The 12,256-nt window shown below is 38.8% G+C and overlaps 1 protein-coding gene across 3 annotated transcripts in view; it reads left to right on the top strand.

Annotated features, from left to right (window-relative positions):
- GMDS (GDP-mannose 4,6-dehydratase) overlaps positions 1-12,256 on the top strand; it is a 697,044-nt gene that overhangs the window by 278,212 nt on the left and 406,576 nt on the right. For all 3 annotated transcript variants that reach the window (XM_063605120.1, XM_003805565.5, XM_063605119.1), the window contains exons 5-6: positions 8,018-8,210; positions 9,011-9,115. In XM_063605120.1, coding sequence (XP_063461190.1) covers positions 8,018-8,210; positions 9,011-9,115 — 298 coding nt within the window. The remainder of the gene's footprint in view (positions 1-8,017; positions 8,211-9,010; positions 9,116-12,256) is intronic.

The raw sequence follows: 12,256 nt of genomic DNA, 5'->3' as shown, positions 1-12,256 counted from the left end.
ACCGGGCCAATTTCTTATAAATAAATGAACTTTCTCTTCACAAGGCTTTCTGTTTTAAAATTACAGATATATTTTTACCTCTGTATGATTCTTGGGGATTTAATGGTGAACAGAAATAGTCAAGGGCCCTGCTGCTGTAGAGTTTACAGTCTAGTGGGGTAGGGGCTGTTTGTGATCTTTTTCATTTACCCCAGCTTTTGCCTTCAGTAGATTTCAGAATTTTAAAAATGTGTGCTCTTTAATTGTATTAATCTTTTGAAGTAAGAGTACAGTATGTGGGGAGGAAATATGAGGGAGACGCAGTGGGTCAGGCTTGGCAGACCACTCACACTAGACTCCTGATGACTATAGCCGCCTCTCTCCCTGAACCTGAAACTTACCCCTCCCAGACTGCCATTTGAGGAAGAGAGCTAGTCCATTATGAGAGACTCAGGACCAAGGCAAGGAGTTGGAACACTATAAACCCCCCAAGAGGGGAGTGGGCCTTGCAGAGAGTTCCAGAATGGTGCCTGATCAGCAGTCTCTCAGGATCATCCAAGATCCTGGCTTCAGGAGCTGGAATGTTACTTGCTGTGCTTCTTGGGAAAAGAGTCACAATGTGTGACATTTCTGACCTCAAGGATTCAGTTTTGGTGGTCATTTTAAATATGTAAAATTGTGAGCACTGTAGTTACCAACACATGACAACCACTCCACTAATCAGACACAGTGTATTTTCTCTTGTAATCATCTAATATAAGTGATAGTTTGTCATTATTATGACTAGTCAATATATTATATGTGAATAGTGGCATTTATCTTATCCTACTTGGTTAGCATGCCCTCTTTCATCTCTGTTCAGTTTCACATAGTTATAAAATTAACATTTAGTTATCATGAGTTTGGAGGGGTAAAAGGGCTTCAGTGATCCTGGAATGATTGTTGTCATTTGTTTTATTTGCTGTGAGGTCTAGCACAGTGAACTCAGGCCTTCCCTGATGCGGCTTTAAAAGCACATGGGATTTACATTCCATTTTGTAGACTACAGAATTGACACGTGAACTTTCAGCATCTATATCTGGTCCCTTTCAGCCCATTTAAAGGACTAATTCTAATTTTCTGTTTCCTTTAAGAAAGGCTATGATTTACCACTCATATATAAATGTGGACAATTCTTTGGGTATCTGTTTATATCTTTGAATGTTGATAAATTAACTTTATATTTGAACTTAAATTTCCTGTTTCCTATGACTTTAAATTTTTCTCTCATTTCTCTGGCTTTGCTACTCGCCCCTGAGACTGCCCTGACTGCGCCTTAAGAATGATATCCCATCACAGTGTCTTTGGGCATTTTCGTAACTATCTCCTCCTACCTGCACTTCGATTATGTCTAAGATTCTTCTTCTGCATTCTGAATTCTGACTCTTTATATCGTGTAACTGTTAAAACTATTGTTATTGTTATGCTAGAGCTTTGGAATTTATAGAGAGTTTTATCTGTCTTGCCCTTTGAAATTTTACCTTTTATTTCAGTAATATTAAATTATCAAACTTGTTTTATCATTCTCATAGCTCATTTTCTTTCCTACTGGTTTTTGTGTTTTTATTTTGATGTTTGTATATTTGACATTTAGATTTCTCATTAGTTTACGCACTGTCTTCATTCACTCAGCAAATACTGTGCCAAGCCGTGCTTCAGGCATGGGAGACACTGCGGAGAACAAGATGAAACCCAGCTCTCATGCAGCTTACCTTTTAATGGGGCAGATAGATCATAAATAAGTAAACAGATAAAAGTTTAAAGTTAATGTGAAATGAAGCAGGATAAAGACAGGGGTGGATAAGGATAGAATGGCAAGGATGGGATGTTTTTAGAGAGGGAGGCAGGGCAGTGGTGAGGGGCACAGCATACAGAGGGGTCAGCAGCGTGAAGGCTCCAGGCAGGACCAGATGACGCCAGACTAGGACCGCAGGATGGCCGGACAGGCTGCATCGTTGTAGTGGGGGATGAGTGTGGTAGGTTATGAGGTCAAGTACCAGGGTGCCAGGTGGGGAAGGACTCAAATTGAACTAGTTAGAGGTTCCTGCAGTGGTTCCCATGAAAGTTGATGCCAGACTAAATTAAGGTGTGGGCTAAGTGGTGGGAACTGGTTAGATTTCAGTGAACTGTGCAGGGAAGGAAGTGTTAGGGAAGATTTCTAGGTTTTGCTTGGAATGGGTGCTATTTACAGACAGGGAGGGGCCATGGGAAAGAAGAGCTTTGGAGACAGCTTCAGGAACCCTGTTTGGGGCCATCTCAGTGTGACATGTGAACATATGAGAGGCTGCTGCTCCAAGAGGTGCCCTGGAGGTGGGCCTTTGGGCCCATTTGAACAGATGGTGAATTGAGACCTTGGACGGAGTGATGACACAGCTGGAGGGTGGGTCGGGGAGAAAACCCTCAGCACTGAGCCCAGGGCTAGAGTCGGGGTGCAGAGGACCTGGTAGACCTGCAGGCACTGGCACAAGAAAGAGCCTGGAGACTTGATGCCAATCGAGTGGAAAGAAAACTGGAAGAATATGCGATATGGGAGCCCACTGAAGAAAATCTTTCAAGAAAGCAAGTTTGGGCAGTATTTTGTAGGCTTGGTTTTTTTTTTTTTTTCATCAGTCTGATTTTTTTGTTCTCCTTATTAGGTGAAATAAGATTTTTACTTTTAACTTGGTCTGCATGCCTCTGAAAATGCAACTCTCTTTGTGATTGGAAGCATACTTCATAATCATCCCATAGTACTGAGAAGATAGAGAAAAAGATAATGATAGAAACCAACCACAACCAAAACCCTACTCATTTTGGCTCCCAGTTGTAACTATGGTTTAGTTTTGGGGGTTTGGAAGCTTCTTCTGTAAAGGTCCGGATAGTAAATATTTTCTGCTTCATGGGAAATATCTCTGTTGCAGCTATTCAAGCCTGCTGTCATAGTGTGGAAACAAGCATAGAAGACCTGTAAACAAATGAATGTTTATAGGGCTATGACCTATAAAACTTAATTACAAAAGCAGATGGTAGGTCGGATTTGGCCCGTGGGCTGTAGCTCTCTGGACCTTCCATGTTTTCATGTGTTTCAGAATCACACTTCTAACCTTTAGTTTTACTTAAAAATAATCTCTCTCTCTCTTTCTTTTTTTAACCTACGTTTCATTTTGAGCCAGTCTTGCTCTGTTGCCCAGGCTGGAGTGCAGTGTCATGATCATGGCTCACTGGAGCCTCAACCTCCTGGGTTCGAGTAATCCTTCTGCTTCAGCCTCTTGAGTAGCTGGGACCACTGGTATGTGCCACCACAGCCGGCTAATTTTTTTTACTTTTAATTTTTTTTGTAGACATAGGACCTTGCTGTGTTTCCCAGGCTGGTCTTGCTCTCTGGGGCTCAACTGATCCTCTGGCCTCAGCCTCCCAAAGTGTCGGGACCACAGGTGTGAGCCACTGTGCCTGGCCAACACTTCTAAGCTTTAGGAATTGATCAGTCACAATGTACTGTTCAGATTTTCTTTTTTTAAGGAAACCACTTAATTTGTTACTTTATATTGTAAAACACTTTGTAATCAATTAGATTTTATCAGCTAATTTTATCCTGTAGCATGTTGAATATCAAACACATATGCTTAATTCTCTCTGGAGTTACCTAAAAATCTGCAAACACACAACCATCCTTTCCCCCATGCTCCCCTATCTTATTTACTATCTTTAGTCTAACAGTGCTTAATTCTTTTCCATGAGTTATGTGCTCTAGGCGATTCCTCAGGGATCTAGAACTAGAAATACCATTTGACCCAGCCATCCCATTACTGGGTATATACCCAAAGGATTATAAATCATGCTGCTATAAAGACACATGCACACATATGTTTATTGCAGCACTATTCACAATAGCAAAGACCTGGAACAAACCCAAATGTCCAACAACGATAGACTGGATTAAGAAAATGTGGCACATATACGCCATGGAATACTATGCAGCCATAAAAAATGATGAGTTCATGTCCTTTGTAGGGACATGGATGAAGCTGGAAACCATCGTTCTCAGCAAACTATTACAAGGACAAAAAACCAAACACCGCATGTTCTCATTCATAGGTGGCAATTGAACAATGAGAACACATGGACACAGGAAGGGGAACATCACACACTGGGGCCTGTTGTGGGGTGGGGGGAGGGATAGCATTAGGAGATATACCTAATGCTAAATGACGAGTTACTGGGTGCAGCGCACCAGCATGGCACATGTATACATATGTAACAAACCTGCGCACTGTGCACACGTACCCCAAAACTTAAACTATAATAAAAAAATTAATAATGACCTATTAGTGATCTAAATTGGATTCCCTAGCATAAATGAAAGCTTTCATGTTGTACAGCTTCCTTATTCTATGTTCTAATGGTTAAGGTGCTTATGCAAGGATGTGTGGTTCACGGTGAATGTAACATATCCACATATAATCTATTCAATGTATAGAACATTCACCACGAATATAACATGTGGTACCACCACTTGCTGTAGCTTCTCTGTGTCAGTGGAAATACTTACCTGTTCTTAGGATTAAATAATATATACTAGCAAAATGCCTAGGTTGATATGCATGTGTCTGGTACTGAGTACTTAACAAATACTAGCTATTCCTTCTTGGAGCTGTTTAGGCAGCATGTCTATAAATGAAAAACTAGTCAGGAAAGAGAAAAAACTCACAACATTCTCATTGTTGTTCAAATTTGACTGGTCCTTTGAAAAAGACTGCAAATACCATGGGATAAGAACTTATACCTAAAAATATTTTGAGTACAGACACTTGATGTCAGAGAAGATCTTCAGAAAGATCTAGTTTAAGGTTTCTTAATCTGCAATCCACAAATCTCTGGAAAGCGTAGGCAATTGTTTGTGTCTGTGTGTGCGTATGTGTTTCTCCTCAGAGCATCTGGCTTTTATGAGACCCTCATGGAGGGAGTGGCTGAATCCTGCTTTTGTGGTGAGCCTCATCCAGGGACTCACTTGGAGTCCTGGTTCTGCTGCTCCTAGGCAGTGTGGCTTTTAGCAGCTCCATCTTTCTGAACTTCAGTACCTAGTTTCTGTTTCTCCTAGGATTGTTACAAAGCTTGAACAAAAGCACTTTTGAATTGTAAAGTGTCATATAAATTACAATTGTGGCCCTGCTGTGGTGAGGAAACTAAGGCCAACGGAACTGGTTGAGTGATCTGCTCAGTGGCCACCACCTGTGGTCCCAGAGCTCTGACACCCACTCTCCCAAGGCCTTCTCAATGCACTGTTTCCTCAAAATAAGGCCGTGGCTTTTCCTAATAACAAAAAGACCCAGTGCAAAAACCATTCAACAGGGAAAAACTGGCCTTTTCAACAAATGGTGCTGGGACAACTAGATATCCATCTGCAAAAAATGAAGTTTGACCCCTAACCATACACAAAATTTAACTCAAAATGGATCATAGACTTAAGTACATGAAACAAAACTATAAAACTCTTGGAATAAAACATTAGGAGTAAATCTTCCTGATCTTGGGTTAAGTAAAGTATTCTTAGATATAACATTGAAAGCACACACAACAAAAGAAAAAGTAGATAAATGGGACTTCTATGCTTCATAAGACACCTGTAAGAAAGTGAAAAGACATTAGCCCAGCACTGTACCACATGCCTGTATTCCCAGCTATTCAGCAAGAGGCTGAGGTAGGAGAATCACTTGAGCAGGTTTTGAGGCTATAGTTTGCTATGATTATGCCTGTGAATAGCCACTGCACTCCAGCCTGGGCAACATAGTGAGACCCTGTCTTAAAAAAAAAAGAAGTAGGCTGGGCATGGTGGCTCATGTCTGTAATTCCAGCACTTTGGGAGGCTGAGGTGGGTGGATCACGAGGTCAGGAGTTCAAGACCACCCTAGTCAACATGGTGAAACCACGTCTCTACTAAGAATACAAAAATTAGCTGGGCGTGGTGGTGCATGCCTGTAATCCCAGCTACTCAGGAGGCTGAGGCAGGAAAATCGCTTGAACCCGGGAGGCAGAGGTTGCAGTGAGCCGAGATCGCGCCATTGCACTCCAGCCTGGGCGACAGAGCAAGACTCCATCTTAAAAAAAAAAAAAAAAGAAAAGAAAAAGACAAACATGATAATGGGAGGAAAGATTGCAAGTCATATATTTGATAAGGGACTTGTATTCAGAATATATATATATGTGTATGTATGTATATGTATATATATATATAAACTTTTACAACTCAACAAATGACCCAATTTAAAAATGGCTAACGGATTCAAATACACATTTCTACAAAAACAAGATACAAATGGCTGATAAGCATATGAAAAGATGCTGAACATTATTTATTAGGAAAAAGAAAAACCACAACAAGATACCACTTCACACCACTAAGATGGATATAACAAAAAAGACCACAGCAAGTCTATGTAGGCTGTGGAGAAATTGGAACTCTTGTTCATTGATGGTGAGAAGGTGAAATGACGCAGCCATTTTGGAAAATGGTCTGATAGTTCTTCAAAATGTTAAATATAGTGTTACTGTATGACCCAGCAACTACATTCCTAGGTATATACTCAACCAAAGTGAAAACATGGTAAGCGAAGGAAGCCAGTCACTAAAAACCACCTATTGTATGATTCCATTTGTATGAAACATCCACAGTAGGCAAATATATAGTGACAGGGCTGTTGGGGTCAGAGTTAGAGTTGGGGACCAGGGAGTGGCTGCTGATACTAGGTTCTGAGGTACTGAGTACTAGGTACGGAGTTTCTTTTTGGGGTGATGAAAATGTTCTGGGCTTAGATGGTGTTGATGATGGCATCTACTGCTGTGAATATACTAAAAACCACTGAATTGTAAACTTTTAAAAGGGTGAATTTTATGGGTGTGAATTATATCTTAATGAACTGTTATTAGAAAAGAATAAAAATAACAGACTTCCAAATTTGCTTTCTTACCTTTGAAAGACTGTGGATGAAACATACTTTTTTTCTTTTGATTTCCCGGCAGCCACATGACCTTTACTCACAGGCCTAAATGACACGAGTTTAGTGGTCTAAATAGGGTCCCTGGTGAGCAGTTGCCTGAATACCATTTGCATGTGCCAGGGGACAGCTTCTGCTCCAGGGCACACATGCAGGACCCAGCAGTAACGAAGGCCAATGACCTTACCCCTCAAAGGGGTTTTTCCAGTTGAGGATTCACGAGGCAGCAGGGGAAGCCTGTTTGCACTGTGCCCAGCTATATTAGCCTACGAATAAACCAGTGACAAAGATTTTGAGCCTTATTATTTTAGGGGATTTAATATTAGATTATTTTGTTCATTATGCGTAAATACAATAATTTCAGAAAGCATATCAGTCATACTTGTTTTTAAAAAGTGCTCTAAAGAACTGCAAAATATCGAATTATTCCTCAGCATTCACTTAGAAATTGGTTCATATATACATTAGCATCTTGCTGTATGCTCTGTGTCTCAAATTAAAAAAAGATTATGCATTTGTGTAATAGATTACAAATTTATTATTGTACCTTTAAAATAGAAAATAAAACAACCCTTTTAAAATTCAGCTGTGTTCTAAAGCACATGTTCCAAAACTTCTCTGTACATAAAAATCAACTGGGGCTCATTAAAAATGTAAATTTCCTAGGTCCCTACCCCCCAAAGAGATTGGTTCAGACTGAATTTTTAAGGAAGACCCCAGATAATTCTGAGGAATAGGGTTTGCCCTATAATAACCCATGCCATTGGAACTCCAGCCTAGAATTAGGAGTAGTAGAAGGGCGGTTAAAGTGTTCTTCACATTACCATAGGTAATTAATAGGAATTAAGATATTTTTAGCCATTTGATACTGTATGTAGATGACATCCACGTTCTTATTGTGCTGTTAGAAAATAATATTTTCTCACCAACATTTCACAGTGTGTGAAATTGTAGTCTTTGTCCCTGCTGACAGCACCTTTGTGCTATGAAGCTATTAATGCAGCCCTGTCTCCGCCTGCTTTTTCCAGATTTCCTTTGACCTCGCTGAGTACACTGCGGACGTTGACGGAGTTGGCACTCTACGACTTCTAGATGCAGTTAAGACTTGTGGCCTTATCAACTCTGTGAAGTTCTACCAAGCCTCAACAAGTGAACTTTATGGGAAAGTGCAGGAAATACCCCAGAAGGAGACCACCCCTTTCTATCCCCGGTCACCCTATGGTGAGAACGTGTGTGCACACCTGAGCACATGTGTGGCGTTATCTGTGGGTGTGGGGGTGTCTGTTTTTCCTTTCATTCTGTTCATGTCTCACAGCTGAAGTCATTTGGGTGTGAGGTTAACATTAATGTAGACTAAAGTGACTGAACTTGTTGAGAAGCATACCTTTATACGTTGCTAACTACAAGTATTTGCTGCCATTGCCTTCGGGGTGAAATTACCACCTCACTTCACCAACCCATGTTCATTCAACCCTTCCATACAGATCACTTTAAATGGAAAATCAGACCCAATGTGATTCTTTTTCTAAACTGTTATGAGATTATACTGAAGTGATAAGGTTTCATGTTTTTTTTATTTTCCATGAAAGTTTCCTTGAGCTCAAAACCTTAAAAAAAAGACTATTATGTCTAATATGTTTGTAAGGAGAATATTAACGAAAGACTTCAGTGATAAAATTTCAAAGCAGTTGGAATGTTAAGATCCTCATTTTTTTCCATTCTAATTCCTCAAAAGTTAGAGAGAGAGAATGAGAGAGAAAAAGACCTAAGAAAGATTCAATCAATTTGATTGTCAAATAGTGCACTGTGGGCATTACAAAAGTAAGAAATTCTTAAAACATGTCCTGGTGAACATGATTGACTGGCGTAATAACCTTTATTTCGTCTTTGGTTTTTGATACTTTTTTGTATTTCGATGCATTACAAATTATTATTTTGGCCAAGATGTTACTGTTGAAGATGGGTGAAAATCACTGTCTCTTATAAGAAACTTCATTGCTTAAAAAAAATTATTCCAACAGGGGCAGCAAAACTCTATGCCTATTGGATTGTGGTGAACTTCCGTGAGGCGTATAATCTCTTTGCAGTGAATGGCATTCTCTTCAATCATGAGAGTCCCAGAAGAGGTCAGTAAGTATAGTAACTGAAAAGAGAATTTCAGACTTGAACAACAACAACAAGTTGCATGTCTATTTGGCGTATGTACTACAGAGACTGAAAAATTTGCTATCTGTATCTAATTATGATGAATGTCAGAGCAGCAAATGAAGAAATGTATACCCAGCCTTAGTTTTTTGTAATTTTATTTTGAGTTTTTGGGGTTTTAAATTTTAACATTAAAAACTGGACAGTGTTCCAGTTTTACCATTTTAATTAGTAGGTCTTATCAAGCATGTTTTCAACCTGAGTATTAGGAAGCTACTATATGAATGCAAAGGAATAAGTAATAAACTAATGATTGTTTTTGGAAATTACTCCTATTCAAATAGACTCAATTTGTAGAATCTATGCTATTTTTTGACTTTGAATAGTTAGATATTCGGTATTCTTGCTTTACATTTCATTAAATAGCTGCCCAGAAATTACTATGCTTCTAAATTATTTTAAAATAAATTTGAAATCAGTTTTTTAACAAGATTTTAAAAAATTGACACATAACATTTTTATGGAGTACATAGTAATGTTTTGAAAGAATGTGTAGTGATCAAATCAGAGTAATTAGCATATCTGTCACCTCAGACATTTATTGTATGTTTGTGTTAGGAACATTTAAAACCCTCTTTTCTAGCTAATTGAAAAATACATAATAATATGATAAACTATAGAGCACTCTACAGAACACTAGAATTTAATGTGTCTGTCTAGCTATAATTTTATATTCTTTAAGAAATCTCCCCTTATTCCCCACTCCCTTGAAGTCAGCTCTTAATTTAGAAGTATTATCAGATATTTTTGGAAAACTGTATTTGTTTGTCTTGGCTTGTTGCCTTTTCAGAGTTGTTGATGAGACTGTAGCAACGTGCTAGTTCTCTTGTTCCCAGTATTAAGTTTTAAGTAAGAAAATGTGTACCCCCATCATTACTTCTGATTTACTGAAGCATGAGAAAGCTTTACAAAGCATGCACATGCTTTACAAAGTAAAAATTATCTGTAAGCCTTCCAAGAAGTTTTATTAAATTTCTCTATCATTTAGATTTTTAGTCTGAGAATAAATGTGAAGTCCAATGTTATAAGTTGTTTCATGACCAACAACTAGTAAGCATATAATTTTTCAGTGAAATTTTATGTGACTATATAGCTACCTAATTACACCAACAAGTCATGAAGAAAGATTAAAGCGACAGGTTTATAAAGGTATCTTTAGCGTCAGTACATTTTTGTTTTATAATTGCTTAAGTTAAAAATTCCCATGATGGGCTGTTAAAGCATAAGAACCTAGCCTGTCATCACATTGCCTGAAAGGAAAACAAATTCACAAGCAGTGAGAAACATTTCTTTAATGAATTTTGTGGTCCTGGGTGCCAGCGGTAAGGGAGAAAGGAAAAGGAAGATCCTAGCTGTGGTTGCCTGCAGCATGTGGTATGAGGGCGCCCACAGAGTCTGCTCAGTCGTGGTAATCCCTGCCTCTTTCTCACAAACATGTTCATACACATTGTTTGGGTTTCTGTGTTCTTCCTCCCTCAACTTTTCCACCTGCAAAAAATAAAAGTTAATTGTTGTGAATCAGGTCAGGATAGGGAAAAACATTCCTGGGTTGCAAAGTAAAAAAAGATAAATTTGAATATAACTCCCCCTAATTCTCTCTTTGTGTACCTCCTAATGAGAACTTATTTTTTGTCTTTGTAGATGTTAACCACTAAAAAAAAAAAAGAAAAAAAACATATTTTAAGGCCAGGCACAGTGCCCCACATCTGTAATCCCAGAACTCTGGGAAGCTAATTTGGGGGGATCACTTGAGCCCAGGAGTTTGGGACCAGCCTGGGCAACAGAGTAAGATCCTGTCTCTCAAAAAAATAAAAAACGAATCAGCCAGGTGTGGTCATGGGTGCCTGAAGTCCTAGCTACTCAGGAAGCTGAGTTGGGAAGATTCTTTGAGCCCAGGAGTTCGAGGCTGCAGTGGGTTATAATTGTGCCACTGCACTCTAGCCTGGGCAACATAGTGAGACCCCTGTCTCTAAAAAAATTGTTTTAAAGTAAAAAAAAATGTTCTAAAAGTAACACATCTTCATTTAAAATAAAATTTTAAAGTAAAAGTTCCCACCCTCGTGATAACTGCCAGCCCTATCCTCAGACCCACTGTTAACATTCCTTCAGAAAAGTTCTCTCTTCAAACATACAGAGGGTTCTGCTCTACATATTGTTCTGCAGCGTCAGGCTTCTATTAAATCTCTTTAGGAACTTGACCTCAACTGTAGTATACACCATTTTGTTTTGTTTTATTATATGCCTGGAAATCAGTGGTACCACATTTTTAACTATATGATCAAATAATGAGAAAAAGAGATGTACGTGAAAATGATATTAATACTTTGATATGTAATGCCTATTTACAGCATTTCTTAAAACTTGATCATTAATTTTCAGATTAAATTAATCTGACAGTAATGTTGTTTTCCAAGGAGATTTCTTTTCCAGACTGAAAATTCCATAATGGCAGGACTGTGTTGTATTCGTACATCTCCAGCTTCCAGGCAGCGCCTAATTGCTAATAAGCATTCAGTAAATATTTTTAAATGAATGAATAAGTTAATATCTCATGTTTCAGGAACAGCTTACTGACTTGAAAGCTAGGTGGTCTGAATTACAGAAAAGTAGACATTATATCGATATTTATAAATATATACATATTGTTGATTTTACTCATATAGTAATTAAAGCTAATAAATGGGCTGGGTGCGATGGCTCATGCCTGTAATTCCAGCACTTTGGGAGGCCGAGTCAGGTGAATCACTTAAGGTCAGGAGTTTGAGACCAGCCTGGCCAACATGGTGAAACCCCGTCTCTACTAAAAATACAAAAAATTAGCTGAGTGTGGTGGTGGGCGCCTGTAATCCCAGCTACTCGGGAGGCTGAGGCAGGAGAATGGTGTGAACCCAGGAGGCAGAGGTTGCAATGAGCCGAGATTGTGCCAGCCCAGGTGACAGTGCGAGACTCCATCTCAAAAAAAAAAAGCTAATAAATGATTTTGAAGTAAAGATTCAATCTGATATACATTAGTAAACAGATAAAATTCATTTTTTGTTAATAATCTTTGTAAACCTAGAATT

The sequence above is a fragment of the Pan paniscus genome, chromosome 5 (genome assembly GCF_029289425.2).
Source record: "Pan paniscus chromosome 5, NHGRI_mPanPan1-v2.0_pri, whole genome shotgun sequence".
NCBI lineage: Eukaryota > Metazoa > Chordata > Mammalia > Primates > Hominidae > Pan > Pan paniscus.
Note: the sequence above shows the minus strand (reverse complement) of the source record. Positions and strands in the feature narration are given on the sequence as shown.